At 47.9% G+C, this 24,452-nt stretch overlaps 2 protein-coding genes across 2 annotated transcripts in view; both read left to right on the top strand.

Annotated features, from left to right (window-relative positions):
• LOC130197933 (tensin-3-like) overlaps positions 1 to 10,102 on the top strand; it is a 30,712-nt gene extending 20,610 nt beyond the window's left edge. Inside the window, exons 14-26 of the mRNA XM_056420919.1 lie at positions 1,733 to 1,890; positions 1,982 to 2,114; positions 3,988 to 4,120; positions 4,620 to 5,173; positions 5,271 to 5,357; positions 5,442 to 5,573; positions 6,766 to 6,861; positions 7,632 to 7,709; positions 7,859 to 7,936; positions 8,049 to 8,217; positions 8,303 to 8,371; positions 8,487 to 8,516; positions 8,607 to 10,102. Of these exons, the coding sequence (XP_056276894.1) occupies positions 1,733 to 1,890; positions 1,982 to 2,114; positions 3,988 to 4,120; positions 4,620 to 5,173; positions 5,271 to 5,357; positions 5,442 to 5,573; positions 6,766 to 6,861; positions 7,632 to 7,709; positions 7,859 to 7,936; positions 8,049 to 8,217; positions 8,303 to 8,371; positions 8,487 to 8,516; positions 8,607 to 8,751 (1,862 nt within the window). The 3' untranslated portion in view covers positions 8,752 to 10,102. The remainder of the gene's footprint in view (positions 1 to 1,732; positions 1,891 to 1,981; positions 2,115 to 3,987; positions 4,121 to 4,619; positions 5,174 to 5,270; positions 5,358 to 5,441; positions 5,574 to 6,765; positions 6,862 to 7,631; positions 7,710 to 7,858; positions 7,937 to 8,048; positions 8,218 to 8,302; positions 8,372 to 8,486; positions 8,517 to 8,606) is intronic.
• Positions 10,103 to 18,351: 8,249 nt separating this feature from the next.
• Positions 18,352 to 24,412, top strand: LOC130197938 (insulin-like growth factor-binding protein 3). The gene is made up of 4 exons (XM_056420926.1): positions 18,352 to 20,388; positions 20,882 to 21,132; positions 21,651 to 21,770; positions 23,455 to 24,412. The coding sequence occupies exons 1-4, from the start codon at positions 20,010 to 20,012 to the stop codon at positions 23,578 to 23,580; spliced, it is 876 nt and encodes a 291-aa protein (XP_056276901.1). The 5' UTR covers positions 18,352 to 20,009; the 3' UTR covers positions 23,581 to 24,412.
• The last annotated feature ends 40 nt before the right edge of the window (positions 24,413 to 24,452 follow it).

The following is a 24,452-nucleotide window of genomic DNA, read 5'->3' on the forward strand; positions in this document are numbered from 1 at the left end:
GGGGACAAGATGGGGAGGCCCGAGGAATTTCCAAGAGAGGAGCAAATGAGGCCGGAGGCGATGTGTTTTCCGTACGAATCCAGAGGCGTACCTGTCCGTGCATATCGGCTCCACAGAAGCGTCATTCCAAGAAACGAGCGCCGGAGGCTGTGACTTTCCTGCTTGTTGACAGAGGAGCTGCAGGAGGTTCTGGCTCGCTGTGAGCGCGGCTCTCCCGCCGTCTGTTTGCGCGGCGGTGTCGCTCGGCCCGGCCGTGTTGCGGCATGAGGTCGGTGCAGGCTGGCCAGATGATCTCTGTTATTGTATTTATGAAGGATTCATTCGGACTGCAACCTCTAATAGTGCTGAGTGTAACTGGGCCAGTCCCCCCCCCACCCCACCCCACCCCCGTCTCGTCTGGTCTAGACACGCCAGGTCTGGTCACGCCATTGCCACCCACGCCTCCATCTTGTTATTGTTTTCACTGAGAAGAAACAGAGAAGATGGAGATGGAGGAGGAACTCTATGAGCTCAGGAACGTCGGGGGGGGGGGGGCTCTAGAAGTGAGAATCAGGTCCCGTAGAACCATAAATACAGTGTGTGTGTGTGTGTTTTTGTAGTTCAACCCCAGAGCATTGCTCTGGTTTACTCCTCAGAGCGCCAATGGGATTTTTTTATTGGATATTTGGAGTATTGCATAAAATAAGTTCTGTGGCAAACACACATTTTTGAGACTTACACATTTTGTTCAGCAGGATAATCTTTACAAATAAACACCACCTGGTTGTCTGCAGGCGTTGGGACTCCTCCCAGCAGCCCCTGAATGTCCCAGTGTAGGATCCCCCTCTCGAGTATGGATGAGCGTTATGGATCACACATCTTTATCACAACACATCGTGGTATAAAGTACATTTATGGAGAAATTCAAGCTAGAAATCATTTCTAGCAAAGGTTACCAGAGGGGAACCGGACTCCCTGAGGAGGTAATCGCAGTGATGAGAAGGTCCATATTAACTATTATTGATCTGCAACGGGCCCGATACAACTAGAGAGTTAAGGGGCGAAATCTATGACACCTCCCCATCCTCGTATCCAAACAACCCTCGAGGGTAGATGAGGTGACGGGGAACAGTGTGTCACCGGAGAGAAAGAAAGTCTCCCGACATTCCGACCCATTGTCTCTCACCTCCGGCCCGCTGATGTATTTAATGAAAGGGGAGAAGAAGAAGAAAAGTGTGCATGTCACTGACTCGGCCCTTGTGAGTGACGACCCCCGGCGTGTCGCCCCTCTGCGCCGTTAGCATTCTTTAGGGCCGAGAGGTCGCCGCTCGCTGGGAGGGCTTCAAATTAACACCCTGGTGCTGAGTGGCAACACTCTTCACAGCAGTTACAACATTGAACCCCACCCCACCCCCACCTACACACACACACACACACACACACACACACTCCCTCCAGCCCACCAGCCAGACCCCTTGGCATTCCTCAGCTGTCCTCTCAAAACACGGTGAGAGGAAGTGCCCCCGCGGATCAATTCAAACGTCATCATCTGCAAACGGAGAGTAGCCGTCGCCATTCAATATTCTCTCGACTAGAGGTTACCAAAGGTCAAGGCGCCGTTCTCTTCTTCTCCACGTTTTGTTTCGTCTGTGCTTCGCTTCCCTGGAATCGGCGATGCCGGTATACCTGTGAGTATATTAACGATGTGGCTGCTGCTCTCCACCTGTGTGTGTGTGTGTGTGTGTGTGTGCAGCTGTCCAGTCCAGCGACGGGCTGGTGGGCGTCACGCGGACGCCGTGTCGCCAAGGAGGCGACGCCTCGGACCGGTCGGGCTTCTGCAACTCGGGGTGGGGCGGGGCGGAGGAGTACCGGGCCCAGCGGACGTACTCGCCCTGCGCGCCACCGTCACAGGTGCAGTAACCCGTCGACCTCCCCACCCTCACTCATCCCCCCGTCCCGTAAGGTGGGTTACATGTGTGTGTGTGTGTGTCGTTTGCTACAGCACCCCCTGCTGTACAGAACCGACAGCGCGGACTACAGGGCCCAGGGCCCCGAGATGGACAGCGGGGTGGAGGCTGGGAGCGACATGACTCCGCCCACTCCCGGCTTCCCCATCTCCCCACCCACACCGTATGGTAAGCGACCCCGAAGAGTTTGCGGGTACTCGCGAGCGGCCTTTTCTCTCTTTAGGTTTCATTCAGGGTTCGTACGGTCATGGAAAACCTGGAAAAGTCATGGAATTTTAAAATGGTCATTTCCAGGCCTGGAAAAGTCATGGAAAAAAGTTAAATCACAAAAGTTTTGAAAAAGTCATGGAAATGTTGTTATATTCACATGTTCATTTACGCCGAGTTTGAAATAATTAATATATTTTTTAAAGAAAGACGCTCAAAATATAAGCCGGCTTACGCTCTCAATACGCAACATTTTCTAAATGTTTCATGTTTATACCGAGATTTCAGTTTGGTCATGGAAATTTGGTTTAAAGTCATGGAAAAGTCCTGGAAATCCATGGGTCCAAATGTGTAAGAACCCTGTTCATTAAAAAGTTCCTTTTGTGCTTTCAGTGCAAAGCATGTCGGTGTGTATTTAAAATGCAGAAATTTCCCTCCATTGTGATCTTTAAGAACGTCTCTGTTGACCTTTTTCTCAGCGGATGGATTTGAGGCACTTGAGTTGTTGACGCGTGAAGAAGGTTTTCTTTTACAGGAACTTTCCGTTGTTCCAATTAAAGATGGCGAGTGGGAGCTAATTGCTAAAAGTCTTCTTTGATGTTCGCTGTGGGACCGCGTGGGTTGATCCACTCTCGGTGCCGGGTCCCTCTCGCTCTTACCCTCATAATCGTGTCATTGTTGCGTGTGTGGCATTGTTGTGTGTGGAATTTTTGTGTTTTTTTTCGAGACTTGAGGCCCAAAACAAAGACGTCTCATAAATGAAATCGTAGGGAGATTCCAACAGTCTGTGGGCTTCATGTTCGGGTTTTTTGGGGAGAATGTCGATGTGGTCACCGTCTGAAGGGATTTATAAAAAAAGATGTTTTTAGACATAACAGTGTTGATCTCATGATTCAAACTGAGCTTCTTTTGTTTTCTTTTCGTATGGATGAGGTAGTTTTCGGTGGTGTTTATCTGCGGGCTGTGAGATGTCAGAAGTGGGAGGAGTTCAAAGCACTTTACAGCGTCAGCATTTGTGGACTTTGATGGAAATCCCCCAAAATCCTTTTATGTTTCGAATTTTTCTTTTGCATTTCGTTGATCAAAGAAGTAGCAGAGCAAACTGAAGTATAGGTTGCACCCCGAAGACGTTTAAATAATCAAAATTCAATCTAAATAATTGAAATAAAATGTCTGCAAGGCGCTCACAGCTGACACCTTAACCCGGCTTCCCCCCAACCTGCCAGCTCAGCCGTGAGAGGAAATAGAAATACACCCCATCTTGTGTTGAGCACTTTTTTAAAGCCAGCGTTTTGGGATTGGTGTCAGGAACAACGGCCACACTGAAACCGTCGACCCTGATGGACTTGTTTCCATCGATCTGCAGCTTGACTAAAGGTTGTGCCCCCCCGAAACAGAGACGTAACTTTTCTTCTCCCACCGAAAGGAAATGGGGACGAGAAGTCGAGTTGTAACGTGAGCTTTGAGAGGGAGTGGCTCTGCTGATTGAGATCAAAGCTTTTTAGGTAATCATGTCGGAGGGCTTTTCATTTCTAGCTGCAGCGGAGTGGTTTGTCGCCTCGTGGGTTGTGATTGGCGAGTGGTTTCATGTAGATTGATGGCTGGAGAAAATGTTATTTAAACTCCAGTATTGATTTTTTTTGTTCCTGGAATGGACCCAGAGCTCCCCCCAAGGGACTGGTGGGCTGATCGCACAGTCGGTCTTCGCCTCAGCTCGTTCGTTTGTTTTTCAGCATTATTTAAAAAAAGCAAAACCAGATCTTGAGCCGTGTGAACGTGGTCCGGCCATGTGCTTGAATTCGGGTTCCTGATTGGTTTTCTTGTTCTCACCCAGAACCCCGAGGATACTCGGAGATCATCGGTCACGTTGGAGCCGGCGGTTTGCCGGACTCCTCCGTCAACGGCCACCGGGCGCTGAGCGCCTCGCACTCTGCCGCTGTGGTCGGGACCCACCAGTGGACCGACAGGTACAGAGCGGTTCTATGCAGAACCTCATTGCTGGAGGGAAAGAATTTCCAAAATAAACTTGCAGCACTTTTGCATGAATTGCTAAACAATGAATAAATAATAAACAATGTTGCACATTCTCTCCCCGTTTGAGGACCAGTGCAAACGCCAGAAAACAAATAAAGTCAAAATATTGCAATTTCTTACACGAGGCTGAGGTGGAACAGTTTGTGTATTAATAAAAACAAACTGACTCAAAGTTCACCCGACAAGGACGAGACGGCATAAACATTTGACATGTTTTAGTTTGAGATTTGTCCGGCGCTCTTCCTCTTAGTTATCTTCTTCCTCAATTGTTTTGATGACCCATATTGCTATTTGCCCATCTATGGAAACGTGCATTAATTAGCATTTTATTTTGGCAGATTTTCCTGCAATTTGTAGTTGAATCTATTTTTCCTTCTACATTACAAACTCAACTTTTGTTAATTTACTGAATGTTTGTAATTTATTTCCAAGTTCCTCCACGAGCCAGTCCTGGCCCGAGCACCCCGTCCTGACCCGCCACACGTCTCTGAGCAGCTATCCCTCGACCCGACAACCGCCGCCGCGCTCCACGTCGACGGACTACGGCCACCGCTCTCCTCCCTCGCACCACCCGCACATCCACCCGGCCCCCAACGCCCACAGCTCCCCCCGAAGCAGCCAGCTGAACCGGATGGCTCGCTACGCTCTCAGCCGCAGTCCGGCTCAAAGCTTCGAGGAGCAGGACGACTCGGGTCTCGCCGACTGTCCCAACGCCGCCGCCAATCTGCTGGGAAACGGAGGCGTGGACCGGGAACTTTTGACCTCCGTGGATGGGCGGAGTCAGGCACAGCTGCCCCAGATCCAGATGGTGCAGCCGCCGCTTCTGCCCGAGAAGAAGAGGGCGTCCGATGGGGAGCATTCGCTGGGCACGGCGTCCCCGGCCCTCAGCGGGTTCTCCAGTCCCCACAGCGGGAGCTCCCTGAGCATCCCCTTCCCCAACGTGTTGCCCGACCTCTCGGCCCAGACGCTGGGCACAGCCCTCCCAGGTGAGCCGTGGCCCCCTCGAGATGCTGATACCCTGAATAAACCCAAACACACACTCAGTGAAGCTGATTATTGTCCCTCAATCATTCTGTTTTCCAGATGTTCTGGCGAGTAAGCAAGTTACTGTCAAATTTGTGCAGGACACATCAAAGTTCTGGTACAAGCCGGATATCTCAAGGGATCAAGGTACGCTGCCAGAGGCCGCTTCTGGGCCAAATGAAGAGAAGAAGCTCAAGAGCCCGCCTCACACTCATGTTTCTCTTCACGCAGCCATCTTGGTCCTGAAGGACAAGGAGCCCGGTTGCTTCATCGTGCGGGACAGCCACTCCTTCAGGGGCGCCTACGGGCTGGCTATGAAGGTGGCTACCCCCCCGCCCTCAGTCCTCCAGCAGACCAAGAAAGGTACGGGAGATGTGGACGATCGAAAATAAGACTCACGGTTCATTGTTTGCGTCTCGTTTCTTCACTTATTGCTCTTTGAAATAGTGTGTTGTCACATTTCTGGGAAAACAAACGCACGTATTTGAATGAAGGTTGAAACCAGCGTTAAGCGTAGAGGGGTGTGGTTAGCCGAGCTCGGCATGAAGACTGGACGCTGAGGACATTTCCAGAATATCTGCATAAAGACGTAAAACAAGAAGTTAGGGGTCTCTTCATGGAGAAGGCATCCGGTCTCAGATTGCTCCGGTGGATACCGATTCCCTGGGAATCGAACATCACACAAAGCCGTCTACGGTTACACCCTCCACCCCCGATGGTATGTTGTTGAGCTAATGTTTCATCCCCGGACAAAAGATGTGCCGGGTCCATGAGCGGTCTCTGATCCTCGAGCCTCCTCCTGGGAAGCAGGCTGACCCGGATGTAACGTCCAGGGACCGGGCCGCTCGGTTATTTACACCCTGCTGTGTTTGTTTGGCGTCTTCAGGTAAACGGGGACGGATTCCGATATGAAAGTAAAACCAAAGCCAAACGTTCCCTGGGCCAAGTTTTCAAGATGAAGACAAGAGGCTGACATTGAATCTCACACACTGTGCGTGCATCAGAAACGAGCTGGACCCTTTACTGTCCTCATCGAGGATGCCCTTCCCGCTCCGCCCCCCCCCCCCCCGTTGATTAAACCGCCCACTCACACCTGTCCTTTTGTTTGCCTTCACCACCTACGCAGTCCCAACAGGCACCTGTGCGGCGACGTCGTGACACGGCCCTTCTCCACGCGCTCAGCTTCGGGCATTGTGGCCTCCTCAGAAGTGTGAAACCCAACCCACCTTAAGGAGGGGGGGGGGGGGGGGCTGCCTTTCTCCGAGCCTTTGTGTCGAGACATTCCTCACATAGGCTCCTCCTGCACCCTCGCCCGGCGCTTCTGTCGAATCCTAATCCCATTAATCTCCGGAGAGACTTGAATGTAGCGATTTAACATGTTTTGGGTTACTCTGGGAGGCCGGGAAATTACACGCTGCACCGAGATAAACGCCCGGGGCTGTTATTTAGGTCAGGGTAAACCTAGGGTGTACGGCGGAGGACAGTTTTGCTCCAACAGGCCGCGTGTTGAGAGGAATTAATCATCCGTCGTATCTCTTTCTGTATCTGCGAGCAGGAGGCGATCTGGCCAATGAACTGGTGCGCCACTTCCTGATCGAGTGTTCGCAGAAGGGCGTGCGGTTGAAGGGTTGCCCCAATGAGCCCTACTTTGGTGAGTACCGACTGCAGGGAAAGTTCTCCTTTCACAGCTGGGGGACAACAGGGACCCCTCCTGGCTGTGTGGCTACACTGCATGAGGTGGAGGCCTTCACACAAACACACACACACACACACACACACAAACACACACGCTGCTGGTCTGCAGCTGACCTGTTATTGTGTGGTTAAAAAAAAAAAAAAAAGTGTTTCTTGGTAATATATTTGCATCATATGTTCCTTTACTCTTTTTTTTGTTGATATCCAATACTCTTTTGTTAAAATGTTTAAGTCACCTGTATTGTTGATGCTTTTCTTCTTTCCTGTCAATAATGACAATTATTAACAGAGATCGAATAATATATATAATTCAGACACTAAATATATTTACTTTTGAAATAGTTTAGTCCCCAAAGGAATAAAAGAATTAAATTATTCAAACTTCTATTTCTCCACAATGTAAGACGTGACGCTCCATCCTCTTGAAGCACAACAGTGGAGTTGTTATTTTGGCTAGCTGTAGTACCCTCGGGCCCCCTGAGGTCACCTCGGGGGTCACATCAAGGGCTTTACACTGTGACCGGTCGGCTGAGTGTAATATTCCAGTTCATATTCCCCTTTTCCAAAATATATTAGTAAAATGGACTTCTGACAAACCTAAAAGCACAAAAGACATAAAAAAGTCAATCGTAAAGTTGTCATCATGCTCAGTGCGCCGGCTGCATGTGGCGCCCTCAGCCAGGAGGCGTCCCTGAACCATGGATCTGATATCTTGTTGTGTTGCAGGGAGCCTGACCGCGCTGGTCTGCCAACATTCAATCACCCCCTTGGCCCTGCCCTGCAAACTCATCATACCTGACCGAGGTAAAAACTCAACACACACACACACACACACACACGCAGTCACACACCTCATGTAACGGTGCAGAGAGAAAATAAACATGATCTAGTGCCCGTGGCTTCCCATATGTCTGCTGAGCTTTTTGTGTGTGTGTGTTATTTCTGGTTGGCAGATCCTCTGGAAGACGTTGTGGAGACGACCTCACAGTCGGTCACCAACTCCGCGGCCGAGCTGCTAAAACAGGGCGCAGGTAATCCGCCGCGAATAGACATGGCGACAAAGCCGGCGGTCGTAAAACACCCGACGGCAAACGCACGCCCTGTCCCGTTGTGGTGGTAACCTGCCCGGCGTGTCCCCCGCAGCCTGCAACGTGTGGTACCTGGGCTCCGTGGAGATGGAGTCGCTGACCGGCGTCCAGGCGGTGCAGAAAGCCACCAGCATGTCTCTGAGCTCCGACCCTCCCCCGTCCTCCACTGTCGTCCACTTCAAGGTGTCCTCCCAGGGGATCACCCTCACCGACAACCAGAGGAAGTGGGTACCACAATCTCACACAATCACACAGAGATTGTTGTTTTCTTCCCTTCACAATAATCAATTCCTCTTTATCTCCTTCCAGACTGTTCTTCAGGAGGCATTACAACGTCAACACCGTCATATTCTGTGCACTGGACCCTCAGGACAGGAAGTGAGTGTTGGCGTCATGTGACGGTTTCCGTCATGTTCACTGCTGATGTTGAACGTTCGATGAGAGTTTACAGTTCTTCAAAGCCAATAACCATCCTCCTTTCACGTGCTCACAGGTGGAAAACAGATGGCTGCCCTTCAGCAAAGTAAGTAAACGAGGAGTCTCTGTTTCACGGGGGTGCGAGCGGAGCGCCACTGAACCCTGACGGATGTTTTTTCCCCTCCACCCTCCGCAGGATCTTCGGCTTCGTGGCGAGGAAAACGGGCACCTCCACGGACAACGTGTGCCACCTGTTTGCGGAGCACGACCCCGAGCAGCCGGCGAGCGCCATCGTCAATTTTGTCTCCAAGGTGATGATTGGCTCGCAGAAGAGTAAGTAGGCGTGGCTCGGCCGGACTTTAAAGGAGGAGTAAAGACTGAACAAAGGACTCGGCGTAAGGACCGGAGACGGCGGTGTCATCCGTGGATGTCAACTGGATGTTTTACGGGACATTTAATTACATCTTTCATTAGAAACGTGTAAATATGTTATTGTTCTGTCCTGTAAAATGAACTAAAGAAAGAAAGAAAGCAACACAACTATAATAATACAATGTCTCAGACCGTTAGATATATTCTTTTTAACATGTTTTAAGAACAAGACGCATGAATCAGAGGCTCAAGGAAAGCCACACCGTGTCGCATGTTATCTTTATTTTGTAATATTTAACCAGACTTCATTTAAGCTATTAACATCCTGTAACGTCGTAGCCAATGGAGACACGCCTCGGTCCCCCCTGTATGATTTAGATTTAAGGACGGGCTTAATCTCAGACAGGATTATCCTATTTCATCTATGCAATGTAAATGTTTTATTTTTTTAAACCACAGACTTTTTGTACATGCACAGCATGTAAGTGGCATCTCTGAACCTGTTAAAGAATCTCTCTACTTAAGATGTATGTGAATATGACCATTGTGTGTGTGTGTGTGTGTGTGTATGTGTGTATGTGTGTGTGTTGCAATGAGAGAAACCATAGGAAAATATATTAATGAAACCCTAATATATATTGATTTGACATGAGTTGGTTAAAAACAAATCAGTACTTTGCGTAGGAGGTGGTGCGAGTGGCGTTCCACTCAATGTTGCCAAACTTTATTTTTGTCCCTCTTTTTTTTGGGGGGGGGGGGTTCGTGGCCATTAACAGCACCGTGGTGCTTCAGTATCAAGAAGATATATCGGTATCCTTGATTTTGTACATTTCATTTACATTTATATTTCAAAGTGCACAGGCTGCTATACGGAGGACTGCTGCAACCGTGTTCTTGTTTTTTAAAGTTCTTTAAAGAAAGAAAAGCGCTCAGTGTTTGAATTGCACAAATACAGTTAGGATTTGACATACACACACACACCTCGGTGGCATTCACTATTCACTATATACGATTTATCAACCCGGCTAACGCTGCTCATCGCGCCGGCCGACACCAGAAAAGTGTTTTCCTTCAACTTTCTTTGTGCTGCGCAGCCGTTTGACCTCCAGAGCGACCTCCGGCCTCGATGCAGCTCAGATGCTGTTCTTCCATTGGTTATGTACACGTATTTGTTATCCTTGTTATCTATTCTCTGTACCTCATACTTATCTCATACAATACTCTGCCTCTGTGTATAACGTGCCACATGTGAACAGTTTATTTGTATATTTGACAATGGATTGTTCGATGTGCTCTGTAAATAAAACCAAATGAAACATGTACTTACGTAACCAAAGGGGAATAAGCATGCTCACTGGAGAAGTTGTCAATAATGAGACATAACACGTGACACTGTTGGTTAGCAGACCTCAACCTACAACAGACTGCTGTTTCCTCTTCAGTGGCTTTGTTGTTTAAAAAAAAATATTTTATTAGAATTTCTTTAATAAATGTATAATATCATTCCACTCTGACAGCATTAACTACGGGTTAATAACATCTTACAGTAGTTCCTGTGAGACATTGTGTAGCGTCACGGTGGCCAGTGAGGGCCTTTCCGTCTGACACACGAGCGTTTTAATTGTTCCGTGCATCTTTTTGTATCGTTATCACACATCACGTTTGGGTCTCGCCTCTCAACTTCTCCGTCACTCGGCCGCTGCGTCTGCGGCTAAAGTACGTGATGCAAAAAAAGTAAATAGACCAAGATACGACTGCCCAGAGGTCAGTAATAAATAATAAAAAGTTTTTAAAAATATGTGTTTATGTATATACAGGACTGTCTCAGAAAATTAGAATATTGTGATGAAGTTCTTTATTTTCTGTAATGCAATTAAAAAAACAAAAATGTCATGCATTCTGGATTCATTACAAATCAACTGAAATATTGCAAGCCTTTTATTCTTTTAATATTGCTGATTATGGCTTACAGCTTAAGAAAACTCAAATATCCTATCTCTAAATATTAGAATATCATGAAAAAGTATACTAGTAGGGTATTAAACAAATCACTTGAATTGTCTAATTAACTCGAAACACCTGCAAGGGTTTCCTGAGCCTTGACAAACACTCAGCTGTTATAAATCTTTTTTTTTACTTGGTCTGAGGAAATATTAAAATTTTATGAGATAGGATTTTAGAGTTTTCTTAAGCTGTAAGCCATAATCAGCAATATTAAAAGAATAAAAGGCTTGCAATATTTCAGTTGATTTGTAATGAATCCAGAATGCATGACATTTTTGTTTTTTTAATTGCATTACAGAAAATAAAGAACTTTATCACAATATTCTAATTTTCTGAGACAGTCCTGTATATATATATATTTATGTGTGTATATACAGTGCATCCGGAAAGTATTCACAGCGCTTCATTTATTCCACATTGTTATGTTACAGCCTTATTCCAAAATGGATTAAATTCATTATTTTCCTCAACATTCTACACACAAAAACCCATAATGACAAAGTGAAAACTGTTTTTTGCAAATTTTTGCACATTTATTAAAAATAAAGAACGAAAACATAACATGTACATAAGTATTCACAGCCTTTGCTCAATACTTTGTTGAAGCACCTTTGGCAGCAATTACAGCCTCAAGTCTTCTTGGGTATGATTCCACAAGCGTGGCACACCTATTTCTGGGCAGTTTCTCCCATTCTTCTTTGCAGAACCTCTCAAGTTCCATCAGGTTGGATGGGGAGCGTTGGTGCACAGCCATTTTCAGATCTCTCCAGAGATGTTCAATCGGGTTCAAGTCCGGGCTCTGGCTGGGCCACTCAAGGACATTCACAGAGTCGTCCCGAAGCCACTCCTTTGTTATCTTGGCTGTGTGCTTCGGGGCGTTGTCCTGTTGGAAGATGAACTGTCACCCCAGTCTGAGGTCCAGAGCGCTTTGGAGCATGTTTTCATCGAGGATGTCTCTGTACATTGCTGCATTCATCTTTCCCTCAATCCTGACTAGTCTCCCAGTTCCTCCCGCTGAAAAACATCCCCACAGCATGATGCTGCCACCACCGTGCTTCACTGTAGGGATGTATTGGCCAGGTGATGAGCAGTGCCTGGTTTCCTCCAGACATGATGCTTGGCATTCAGGCCAAAGAGTTCAATCTTTGTTTCATCAGACCAGAGAATTTTGTTTCTCATGGTCTGAGAGTCCTTCAGGTGCTTTTTTGCAAACTCTAGGCGGGCTGTCATGTGCTTTTTACTGAGGAGTGGCTTCCGTCTGGCCACTACCAAACAGGCCTGATTTGTGGAGTGCTGCAGAGATGGTTGTCCTTCTGGAAGGTTCTCCTCTCTTCATAGAACAACGCTGGAGCTCTGTCAGAGTGACCAACGGGTTCCTGGTCACCTCCCTGACTAAGGCCCTTCTCCCCCGATCGCTCAGTCTGGCTGGGCGACTCTAGGAAGAGTCCTGGTGGTTCCAAACTTCTTCCATGTCCGGATGATGGAGGCCACTGTGCTCATTGGGACTTTCAATGCTGCAGAAATCTTTCTGTACCCTTCGCCAGATCTGTGCCTTGATACAATTCTGTCTCGGAGGTCTATAGATAATTCCTTGAACTTCATGGCTTAGTTTATGCTCTGATATGCACTGTCAACTGTGATACCTTATATAGACAGGTGTGTGCCTTTCTCAAACATGTCCAATCAACTGAATTTAGCACAGGTGGACTCCAATCAAACATCTCAAGGATGATCAGTGGAAACAGGATGCACCTGAGCTACATGTTGAGTGTCATGGCAAAGGCTGTGAATACTTATGTACATGTTATGTTTTCGTTCTTTATTTTTAACAGATTTGAAAAAAATTGCAAAAAACAGTTTTCACTTTGTCATTATGGGTTGTTGTGTGTAGAATGTTGAGGAAAATAATGAATTTAATCCATTTTGGAATAAGGCTGTAACATAACAAAATGTGGAAAAGGTGAAGAGCTGTGAATACTTTCCGGATGCACTGTATATGTATATTACATGTGTGTATATATATATAAGTATGTATACATATATATCAAGATTAAAGATTTGAGATATGTATAATATATATGTATATACATTTATGTGTAAATATTGGTATGTGTATATATATATACATATATTATTTGTATATATATGTTTATGTGTATATATGTAGAAATATGTATATATATGTGTGTATATATATATATGTGTATATATATGTATATTACATGTGTGTGTATATATATAAGTATGTATACATATATATCAAGATTAAAGATTTGAGATATGAATAAAAAATATGTATATACATTTATGTGTAAATATTTGTATGTGTATATATATATATACACATACATATATTATTTGTAAATACGTGTATATATGTATATATATGTAGAAATATGTTTATCTGTGTATATATACAGGACTGTCTCAGAAAATTAGAATATTGTGATAAAGTTCTTTATTTTCTGTAATGCAATTTAAAAAACAAAAATGTCATGCATTCTGGATTCATTACAAATCAACTGAAATATTGCAAGCCTTTTATTCTTTTAATATTGCTGATTATGGTTTACAGCTTAAGAAAACTCTAAAATCCTATCTCATAAAATGTTAATATTTCCTCAGACCAAGTAAAAAAAAAGATTTATAACAGCTGAGTGTTTGTCAAGGCTCAGGAAACCCTTGCAGGTGTTTCGAGTTAATTAGACAATTCAAGTGATTTGTTTAATACCCTACTAGTATACTTTTTCATGATATTCTAATATTTAGAGATAGGATATTTGAGTTTTCTTAAGCTGTAAACCATAATCAGCAATAAATCAGAATAAAAGGCTTGCAATATTTCAGTTGATTTGTAATGAATCCAGAATGCATGACATTTTTGTTTTTTTAATTGCATTACAGAAAATAAAGAACTTCATCACAATATTCTAATTTTCTGAGACAGTCCTGTATGTCTATATCTTCAGTTCAATGTGTAGCCAGCAGAGGGCGCTAGCAACACAACATTGTTGAACCTGTGCCTGTAGTCTCGTGGTTTCTGTGACGTGGCTTCATTCTGCAGAGTAACTTAAAGGTGAGTCACACGGCGTTTCTCAATCAGCGTACTTGTGCGTACTTTCTTCTACTTGTGTTCTCGTGGATTCGTGAAACGTCATCAGTCTCAGCCCGGGTACATGTTCCAATTCAAAGTTCGCTTCTCGCAAAGCACGGTCAAAATGCCCGGATGTGACTTGATCCTCCCACTTTCCGGAGGATGCATCAGAGGAGACTTGTGCGTACTCTGGCCAGCAGATATCCCAGAATGCATTTCACCAGCAACCGGAAACAATAGCGGAGGAGAAAATAAACAACTGACAGATGACTTTTTATAAATACTACTGTTGTTGAGTCACGGAACGTCATTTTAGGATGTTTTGTTTATTTGACTGCAAAAAATAATTTACAGTGAATAATTAGAGTAAATCCAGGAGCAAGAACAGCTGATGTGGTGACGTCATCAAGTCAGCCGCTGTTCCAATCGCAGAAAGACCGTCCTCCCGTTGTCCCGTCCTCCGGAGTCTGGACTCCCAAGACCAGACTCCAAAAGAACACAAGTCTGTAGTCGTGTACTTTGAATTGAGAAACGCCGTCAGAGTAGTGACACCGTGACATCTTTAAATAAGGCTGTTCATCAGTGTTCTGTCTTTCTCGGTTCATATGCACACACACACACACACACACACACACACATGTCCACTTGTCTCTTTTATGAAGCGCAGTAAAAGAGGATGTTCACCTCCACACGAGCCCGGACAGGTTGCTCTAATGGCGCTCGGGGGGGGGAATAAAAACTGCACCGCCGAGCCAAAAAAAGAGGAAGGAAAAGGTGTAATAGAGTATCCCCTCCTCCCCCTCCCCCCTCTCTACTGCCCCTTTGCAGGTGGTGAAAGTGAAGAATTCCCGGGGAGGGCAGGAAGGAAGCGGGGGGCCCAGGTGTGGCGGCTGCGCATTGCTGCTCTGTTATTTGGCGCCGCAGTGGCCTGGAAACAAAGGAGGCCGGGAAAGTCCAGAAAGCAGCGGCTCGTGATTAGACCGCAGAGGAGTCACGAGGCGATATTTCACACAGGTAATAACAGAGTGTGTGAGCAGCGTGACACGCGCTGCAGAGGGCCCGGCTCGATCCTGCAAATCAAACCTGATTTATATGTCTCAGCATTTGATTATTGCTCCGTGGGAATGTAATAACAGACCAGGAGTCGCCCGGTGGCTTATTTTCCTACTATCACCCCACTGAGGAGCCTCTGAGCAAGACAATCGCTGCTATTGTGCCCCTCGACCCGACACTTACGCAGAGGTGAAAGGTCACGTTCATCATGGCCGACGGAGCTCATTGCCTGGAGACCCCTCCCCACCCTCACCCCCCACCCTGGAGCTCCGCAGGGTTTTTACAGCCACTTAATTAGAGGGGCACGGCTCATCTCGTTCCTCTGAGGCGGAATACAGTTTGGGGAGCAAAAATAGAAAGTGCGTTCTGGCATGGCTGCACAATTTGAGGCCCCTCAATTTAGTTTTTTAAGCAGACGCCAAAGCCTCAAAACGCAATGAGATTAATTGCGGGCTTTCATATCGGGTCCCCGGAATAGTTTGGGGCTGGGTCAAGACGGTGCCAATGAATCATTAGTTGTTATTGAGTAATATGCGGTGTGTTTTTTTTTTTTTTCGTGAATCAATTTTTAAATAAATTTTTTTGCTGCAAAAACACACTAAGAGGGGATCCATTGACTGGAGGGTTACTAGTTCCAGAGCCAACGTGTGTGTGTGTGTGTGTCACTGACTATGATTGAGGGGGGCCTCAAGTGGCCGTTGTCATGGTCACTGAAGTGGAGAGAACAAGCCGGGAGGTCACGTGTCTTTGTGATGACAGTTTTCTGTGAATTTGACCTCAAGGACTTCTTCATCAGTACAACCATCGATCATCCGCGACCTTTCACCTCTGCTCATTTTCACCTCTGCTCATTTTCATCGACTGGACTTAACAATGATAATGAAGTGGATATTGATTATGATATTTTTTGTGTGGGGGGGGGGGGATTCAAAACAAGCTTTGTAGGTTAGGTTTTTGCCGACTAGGGATGGGTATCATTTGGGTTTTTTACGATACCGGTCATAAACCGGTACTTTTTAAACGATACTGGGGCCTAATTGGTGCCAGAACCGATTGACAATGACGACATTAAAAACCTCTTCGGCCATATTCCCTGTAAAAGCTGTTCTCGCGAACTACGAGCTATATACACATACGTATATATAAATATATATATTTATACATATACTTACACACACACACATATATATATATACATATATATTATACATTTATATATATTATACATAGCTACTCGCAAGTAACTCACGCTAGCTACGAGCTAGCGTGAGCTACTCGCTACCTTAAACATGGTTAGAATGGCTAATTTATTATTTGTTGGCCTACTTCTATGAATGCAAGACTTGAAATCAACGTTACGGTACTAATCTGAGTTCAGGCTGCTCTTGTCACCATCGGTACCCAACCCTACCTCTGACCCCCAACTGGTGGAGTCCTAACGGCTCCAGTCAAAGCCCTCTGGCGTATCCTTATTCAAACAGGCCAACACAACAAACCAATTACATGTCGCGGCTTTAAAAGAGATTGAACAACCAAAGGAACATTTCCAGGAAATATGGCTTCGAGGAATCATTCCGGCGTGCAGGCTGCTGGGTAAAGTGAGTTAGAGGCGCCGGGCGGCCCAAACGGCGTAACATTGCACAGTCTATCCTCTCCGTGTTGGCATCAAACCACAGCTTGAACCTGCAGGCCCCGTCCCTGATCTTATCCGTGGGGCATTGTGGGGGATCTGATATTCCTTTGTCTTTGTTTACGATGAGCAATGAGTTGGTGTCGGGGGGGCGAGCCTCCAGAAATGGGGACCATGACAATTCCACGAAGAGGCCGTTAAAAAAGAAAAAAATCATAATTAACCGACCCTGGAATTAGATGAAAGGTGTGTGTGTGGGGTGGGGGGGGGTATCTGTGGCCGTACCAGACTCACCGTGTGATCAGCAGCCGCACTCCCAAACATTCCCTGCGTGCTCCAACACACCCACGAACGACATGCATCCAAACACTCTCTCCCTCCACACACACTGATTCTCTCTCCCCCGCAATGCCGACCCCAAATGTCATGGAGACGGAGGGAAAGGGCCGGTTGGTGTTTGAGAGGGGGGGGGGGTTACACACACCACGCGGCCCGTGGGTCAACCCGCACGTGTTCTGCTGACCTCTCCAGCTGATTGGACTTTGTGGCTTTCACTCCGTCAGCTTCGGGCCCTCGCTGCAGATTCCTGAGCCCCCCCCCCCCCCCCGTGAAGCCACTGAGACCACTCTGGGGGCTCTCGGGCCAGCGCTTCCGATCTGCCCCGAATCAGCATAAAAACGCTGGAAAATTGCCCCAGATTAGGGTTTGACGAGCAGCTGCGGTTGGCCCTCCGCGAAGCCTCTGACAGCGGGTCACGTGGAACACATGTACAGTAATATGTTATCCTGTGTGTGTGTGTGTGTGTGTGTTTGCAAAAGCGAAATTCTTCACAGTCCCTCTTTTATTGAGAGGCTGCTCCGCGGGACGACATTCCTCCGGTGCATTGCTGCCTGTGCTCTGCTATGCTGAACATGCACAGGTGGCTGAGAGACCCCCCTTCTGAAGAGGAGGGAGGGAGGGAGGGAGGGAGGGAGGGAGGGAACATGGGGAAATCAGCAGCCTTTTTAGTTTTTCCGTTTGGCCTCTGAAACACATGTTTGGCATTCCTGCTGCTGCTCCGCTGTCGACCTGTCTGGCGGGCGGCAGGAGGCCGGCGCCCGCCGGCAGGTCGGCTCCGACTCGACCTCGCCGATCGTTCTTTTGAGGCCTTTTGGACATTCGGTGTGTGTGTCCTCCGCTCGTCTGTAAACCCATTTATAGTGGACCTAAAAGAACGCTTCAGATGTAATTACTCAGGAATGTTCTCACTCCCGCGCGTGGTATGCGTCCTTATTTTAAGAGATCTGCTTTGTGGCGCTGACGAGCGGCCAGAGCCGTCCAGCTATGTCGCACGTCCTGACGACAAGTTCGGGGAGACCGCGGCGGCGGCGCGTGTTAGCCGAAACACGAGGTGGTGGTTCTTCTTCTTCTTCTTCTTCATCGTCGTCTTCTTCTTCGTCTTCGTCGTCGTCATCTTCTTCTTCTTCGTCGTCGTCTTCATTGTCTTCTTCTTCTTCGTCGTCTTCTTCGTCATCTTCTTCTTCGTCGTCGTCGTCTTCTTCGTCGTCGTCGTCTTCTTCGTCTTCGTCGTCGTCATCTTCGTCATCGTCTTCTTCTTCTTCGTCGTCTTCGTCGTCTTCTTCTTCGTCGTCGTCGTCTTCTTCTTCTTCTTCGTCTTCTTCTTCTTCTTCTTCTTCGTCGTCGTCTTCTTCGTCGTCGTCTTCTTCTTCGTCGTCTTCTTCTTCTTCGTTGTAGTCTTCTTTGTCGTCGTCTTCATCGTCGTCTTCTTCTTCGTCGTCTTCTTCGTCGTCTTCTTCTTCGTCGTAGTCTTCTTCGTCGTCCTCTTCTTCTCCTTCGTCGTCGTCTTCTTCTTCGTCTTCGTAGTCGTTGTTGCGTGGGTCCGGAGCGGCGAACACGATGGCAGCAGGTCACGTTGACCGGTATCTTCCCCGCATCGCACACAGCTGATCTCGTGTCTGAGTGTGTTGTGACTTCCCTCCGGCGTCATGGAACCTGTTTATAACTTCAGCACTCGGATCGTCAAGTCAATTCAACAACAATAAATATTAGAGACATCTAATATATATGTTGACTATACAATCATTCTGAGCCTGGCATTATCCAATGTGCATTTCTGTGCTCTGGAAATGGACACGTCTCATTTTTATTTTCAGAAAACCGAGCATACTTAACTTAATATGATTGTCTCGATGTGCATATCGATGTTAGTTAATCTTTTTTTTAACATATTCACCTGTAGTGTCTTCCAAAGTTGAATTTCTCACCCTGTTGGGTTGTCTCATCGATAGAAATGCCCAATATTCAATAACCATTTGTTGTTGATGTAAAGCGTCATGCTGCAAGATGACTAAGAATAGAATAAAAAGGTCAAGCACCACAACATAACGTATACGCCGCTTCAGTAAACGTTCCTCCTGGTTGTGTGTTTGCAGCTTAAACACCGAACCGAAGCTCAAAGTTATCGTCTAATGCGTGGAGCGGTCACCATGGTCACACACACACACACACACACATGTCATCACTCATACACTCATCATGCAGATGAAGTCACTTTGGCCTCTTAACCCTTGTGTTGCCTTCGGGTCATTTTGACCCGATTCAATATTTAACCCTCCTGTCGCCTTCGGGTCAATTTGACCCGATTCAATGTTTAATGTCGGTGTTCTTTCGAGAGTCAACAAACAAACATAAAGTACCTCACACTTAAACTTGGAAAACAATATTAATTCTAATAATTTTCTGGAGATTTTAATAGCTGGGGTCATATTGACCTCAAGGGTAAAATATGTTAGTAAATATAAAGGTAACAGGAGGGTTAAACATTGAATCGGGTCATATTGACCCGAAGGCGACAGGAGGGTGAAACATTGAATCGGCTCAAATTGACCCGAAGGCAACACAAGGGTTAAGTTCACCACAAGTGTCCCTGAATCATTGAGAAATTAGAGCATCAGTGGACACACACACACACACACACATTAATGGCGCCCCCTATGAACAACTATCTGCATGGCAGATGCCTGGACTCAAGCGTGCGCGCGCCCTTCAAACTTGAGAGTGGACGCGCATTAAAACATCATATTAACATGATTACTTTCCTTTAGTCTGATCTCCTCTCCAACGCATTTTATTTATGTTTCAGAATATTAAAATCTCAACTGAATCCCGCAGCTCAAGCAAAAATAAGTTTCTAAATAGTTTAAATGTGTATTTAAATTCTTTAATCACTTCATTGGTATTCAAACCGCTCGCTGACGTGCCGCGCGCCGCCGCTCCGCCGCTCGGAGTAACGGAGTCGAGGCGCTTCATCGGCCGACCGCAGGCTGCCGCTCGGGGGTGTGACTACAGTCACCGGGCTCTATATATATTGAGATGTTTTGTCCGGTGGCTTCACGTGAATTAGAGAGCCGCCGCCCAGTGACACGTCTCCGCGGTCGGACGGCGCAATGGACTCCCGCTTCGCTTCCCTCTGCGTCATTCTCCTCCTGGCGTCGTTCGCGCGCAGGTCAGGTGCGGTCGGACCCGTCGTGAGATGCGAGCCGTGCGACGTCCTCGCGCGGCTCCTGTGCAAACCGCTGCCCCGGGACTGCGCCGAGAGGGTCCGCGAGCCGGGCTGCGGCTGCTGCATGAGCTGCGCGCTGAGCTCCGGGCAGCCGTGCGGCGTGTACTCCGGCCGCTGCGGCTCCGCGCTCACGTGTCAGCACCAGCCCGGAGAGACGAAGCCACTGCAGGCGCTGCTGGAGGGACGCGGCGTCTGCGCCAACGCCACGCACCGGAACCGAGGAGTGTCCACCGGACCCACGCGACCGGTCAATGAACTGCCAGGTACATGGTTGCGCGCGCGCGTGTGTGTGTGTGTGTGTGTGTGTGTGTGTGTGTGTGTGTGTGTGTGTGTGTGTGTGTGTGTGTGTGTGTGTGTGTGTGTGTGTGTGTGTGTGTGTGTGAGACTCACGTCGTTACGTGGGACAATGGAAGAGGGGACACGGTTTGAGTAAGAGTGATGAGAGAGGAGAGGCTCCATATCAGGAGGTTTGTTTTTAGGACCCGGCTCCCTGAATCCGATCCAATGTTGATTCTCAGGTGATAGTGTAACTATTTATCTTCTTAAAGCGACCCGGCCTATAACTGAGGTCATAACACATTTGGAATCCAGTGGTGCTGGTGGTTGTTCTGCATATTTATATTTTTCTATCCATTTTTTTGAAGGTGTAACAGAACCCGTCTGACCCCCTGGGACTCCGCTCTGGGTTCAGATTGTGTACCGCTTTGGGGATTTTAACACAGGTTTTGTTGTTGTTGTTGTTGTTGTTGTCCTCAGCGGAGAACATAGAGACCCAGGACGAGGAGGGCAATTCCACCGGGTCGAGCCTCCAGACGCCGTCCAGCACCCACAGGCCCACGGGGCCCCTGAGACCTCCGCTCCACCCGTTCTTCCCCTCCGCCAAGTCGGAGGTGCTCCGGCGGGAGCAGCAGAAGAGGACGCAGAGCTTAAAGATGGAGGCGCTCCCGGGACCGCTCATCACCGACCAGCAGAACTTCTCTCTGGAGACCAAACAGGAGCCCGAGTATGTAAGTACCACAACCAACTTATTTTTTTCTCTCTCTCTCTCTCTCTCTCTCTCTCTCTCTCAAACTGCAGAGGAATGTTTTCCTCCTCTTCCTCTGTGTTTTGGTGTTTTTCTCCCTCTGCGGGTGATGAAATGTTTTGGGTCGCGGTGCTGACGGTTGGCAGCGGAGCGGCTGACCCGGGTCAGGCGGTTGTTTGGCCACAAGGCGTCCGCGTGCCGGGCGCACTGGGTGCCAGCGAGTGATGGATTGGCCTGTGAGCGCCTGTTGGGAAGCCCCGCTGCTATTTCGATCTCCTCTCTCTGGCCGGAGACGTGAGCACACACCAGTACCGGGCTTTGACTGGCTGCTTTGATTAGCGGTCACTCGGACTCGAAGGACGAGCCTTTTTTGGCTCCATCGTCGAGTCCGAATGCACGCCGTTCGCCCGTCCTCGTGCGAAGAGCGACGACGGCCGCCAAAAGAATTCCACGCGGCGAAACGAAATGTGATGTCGATGCTCGTGTGTCCCCTCGTCTCAGGGGCCCTGTCGGAGAGAGATCGAGGGCATCCTCAGCAGCCTGAAGATCACCGACATCCTCAACCCCAGAGGGTTCCGCATCCCGAACTGTGACAAGAAGGGCTTCTACAAGAGGAAACAGGTAAAAAGAGCTTCAGGTATACTCGGATATCGACTGTGTGCCGACATACAGATCCATGTGCTAATTTATCACGTCGCTTCAAACACGATAAACAGTGTTTACGTCCTCCGAGAGGCCCTGAGAAGGAAACCCACTTTCTTTTTTTTCTTTTTTCTTTTACATGCTGCATTAATAAAGGTTCAACGCTGTAGTTTCGTGACTCAAACTTTCAGGGCTCCTGCAGCCCAATTACAGACGGGTAGCTGTCTCCCTGCATCCATCGGTAGTCATTAGAGCCTCATCATCGCACCACCACACCAGTGAGGTAGACCCCGAGCTCCCTGGCTCCGGAGACGGGAGCCGCAAGGGGCCAAACCCCATGTGGGGTTGACGGCCGGGACGACGGCCGTTTAACAGGGAACCCTCCCAAGGAGACAGACGTCAAGGTGGCCGCCGGGCACCCGACGACGCGCTCCCCCCCCCCCCCCCCATAATTGCCGGACCTTTTCGAGAAGAAAAAAAAGAAAAACGCGCCCAGAAATAGAGCCGCAGCCGTCCACCGCCGCGCTCACGTGGTTCCGCCCGCGATCGGCTCGTAATAAACGAGCGGTTCTGACGCATTCATGTGGAGGCACTTAGGGCTCCCGCGGCCCTGCAATCGGCCCTTCCCGTAGAGCGACGCCGTCCCTCCTGCTTAATGGAAGTGCGTTTGGCCTCGACCTGCAATCATCTCCTCAGCTAGCCTCCCGACGCCAGGCTCTTTGTTTATGCAGAGCGGACCCGGGGCGCCGCCGAGCCCCTGAGGTGCCGAGGGCGCGGCAGACGGTTCACGTCGGTCAGTTTAATTTGGACGTTTGCACGACTTTTAAGCAAAAAACAAACAAAACGCCGTCCCGTCCCCCCGGCTACGGCGCTTAGTAACAGGAAAGGTCGGGGCAGATGTTCAACGGAAGCAGATGCACTTTTAAAAAAACACCAAAAAAGGAATCTGCACGTTAACATTTTTGATTTCTGTGTTCGATTCAACACGCAGTTTGTGATACGCCCATGTTGCATGTCATAAGACCCCCCACCCCCCCCCCAGCAGTGATCTGAGTCCTCTCAGTCATGTCCAACTGAACGCCGAGGCCTTCCCTCCGCGACAGGCTCCTCTGTGGAGCGGCCCGAGTCCTTGAAATGAATGGCTGCGTGTTTTACTAGAGTGAAGGTTGACCTTTGGTAAAATTGGCAGTAAAATAACAGCCTTGGGTAGCTCCACAGACTCTGTAAGTCATTTGTAGTACCCATAATTTGGAGCTGTGGGGTATAATCAGCAACAGATGATTCGCACTGGCCACCGGCTTCTGAAAATAGATCTCGGCTCCCAGTTGTTCACAAACGGGACTAAGCAAATATTTGACCAGGTTTCTGTTTACCTTAAAGGTTTCTCTATATGTGTGCGTAACAGGAGGTAGACCATAAAAGCAGCTCAAAATACCACAGAGCGTCGGATGACCGAGGCCGCGTCCACTCAGCACAATCTCGCCATTAATGCGTCTTAACTATGGCGGTTCTGCTTCATTGAGTAAAGTGGCGTCTCACAATGCTGCATATTCAACTGGGGTTTTTACACTTTTAGCTGCACCCACACACACCTCCACCCCACTTCTCCTCCCCTCATGTCTCCTCCCTCCCTTCACCTTGTCCCCTTTTCCTTCCCTTGCAGTGCCGCCCGTCCAAAGGCAGAAAGCGAGGCTTCTGTTGGTGCGTGGACAAATACGGGCAGCCCGTGCCAGGTTTCAGTGAGAAGGAGCGAGGAGACGCCCCGTACTACAACTCCGAGAGCCAATAGGAGCAGGGCAGGACGGAGGGAGGGATTGTTTTTGTGGGGGGGGTTGTGAGAGCAAGAAGAATTGTAAACGAATGGAGACACTGAAGATATTGGGAGAGGGGTCAAGAGATGGCTACGCCAGCACATGGATGTTCTGCTACTTCCAGCCGCCGCCTGTGGGACCTTTTCTATTTTACGAGGAACCAGGAGGGGGAGGAGGACTTTTATGCAAAGTATGGACTCTTCACAAGCTTTTTTTTTTGTCTCTTGTCTCTTGACCCAACCAGGACAACTTCTGGGAAGAGGATGTGACTGATCTCAGAGGCCTCGTTCCCAATATGAAAACGATAAAATGAAAAGAAAGAAGAAAAAACAGAGACATTTGTCACACACAAGGATGAGAGTGCTCGTCATCTACGCACAATTGAGTGGCATTGCACGTTGTGTGCGTGTGTGTTGTCACGACAACCGTTAATCTATGTATGCGTGTGTGTATGAATATGTCTTTTGGATGCGGTGCCTTACTTTTCTACGAGCTGCTTCCTGCTACTCGGGGCGTCGGGCTGTGCAGCTCAGACACGACGTATACTTACAAAATAAAAAAGAAGGTTTTATTGATCTGAAGCCACGAGAAGAGGGAGGTTGAGTCATCCTGTGGTCGTTACTGTTCTGGTGTCACTTTGAGTTGAATTTTTGGGATAAAGGCCACAAAGCGTTATCTCTGATCTCTGTGTATATAGCCGGTGGTCACCTCCATCACTTGCCTTGGTGTAAGTGTTTAATACGCTGTTTGCATGTACAATGCAACCCCTCAGAGGTCTATTTTTTACTTAATAAAGGCAGTATAAAAGTTTCCAGGTATTACACTTGTTGTTGTTGTTTTTTGTCTTTAT

This window comes from Pseudoliparis swirei, chromosome 8 (genome assembly GCF_029220125.1).
Source record: "Pseudoliparis swirei isolate HS2019 ecotype Mariana Trench chromosome 8, NWPU_hadal_v1, whole genome shotgun sequence".
Lineage (NCBI taxonomy): Eukaryota > Metazoa > Chordata > Actinopteri > Perciformes > Liparidae > Pseudoliparis > Pseudoliparis swirei.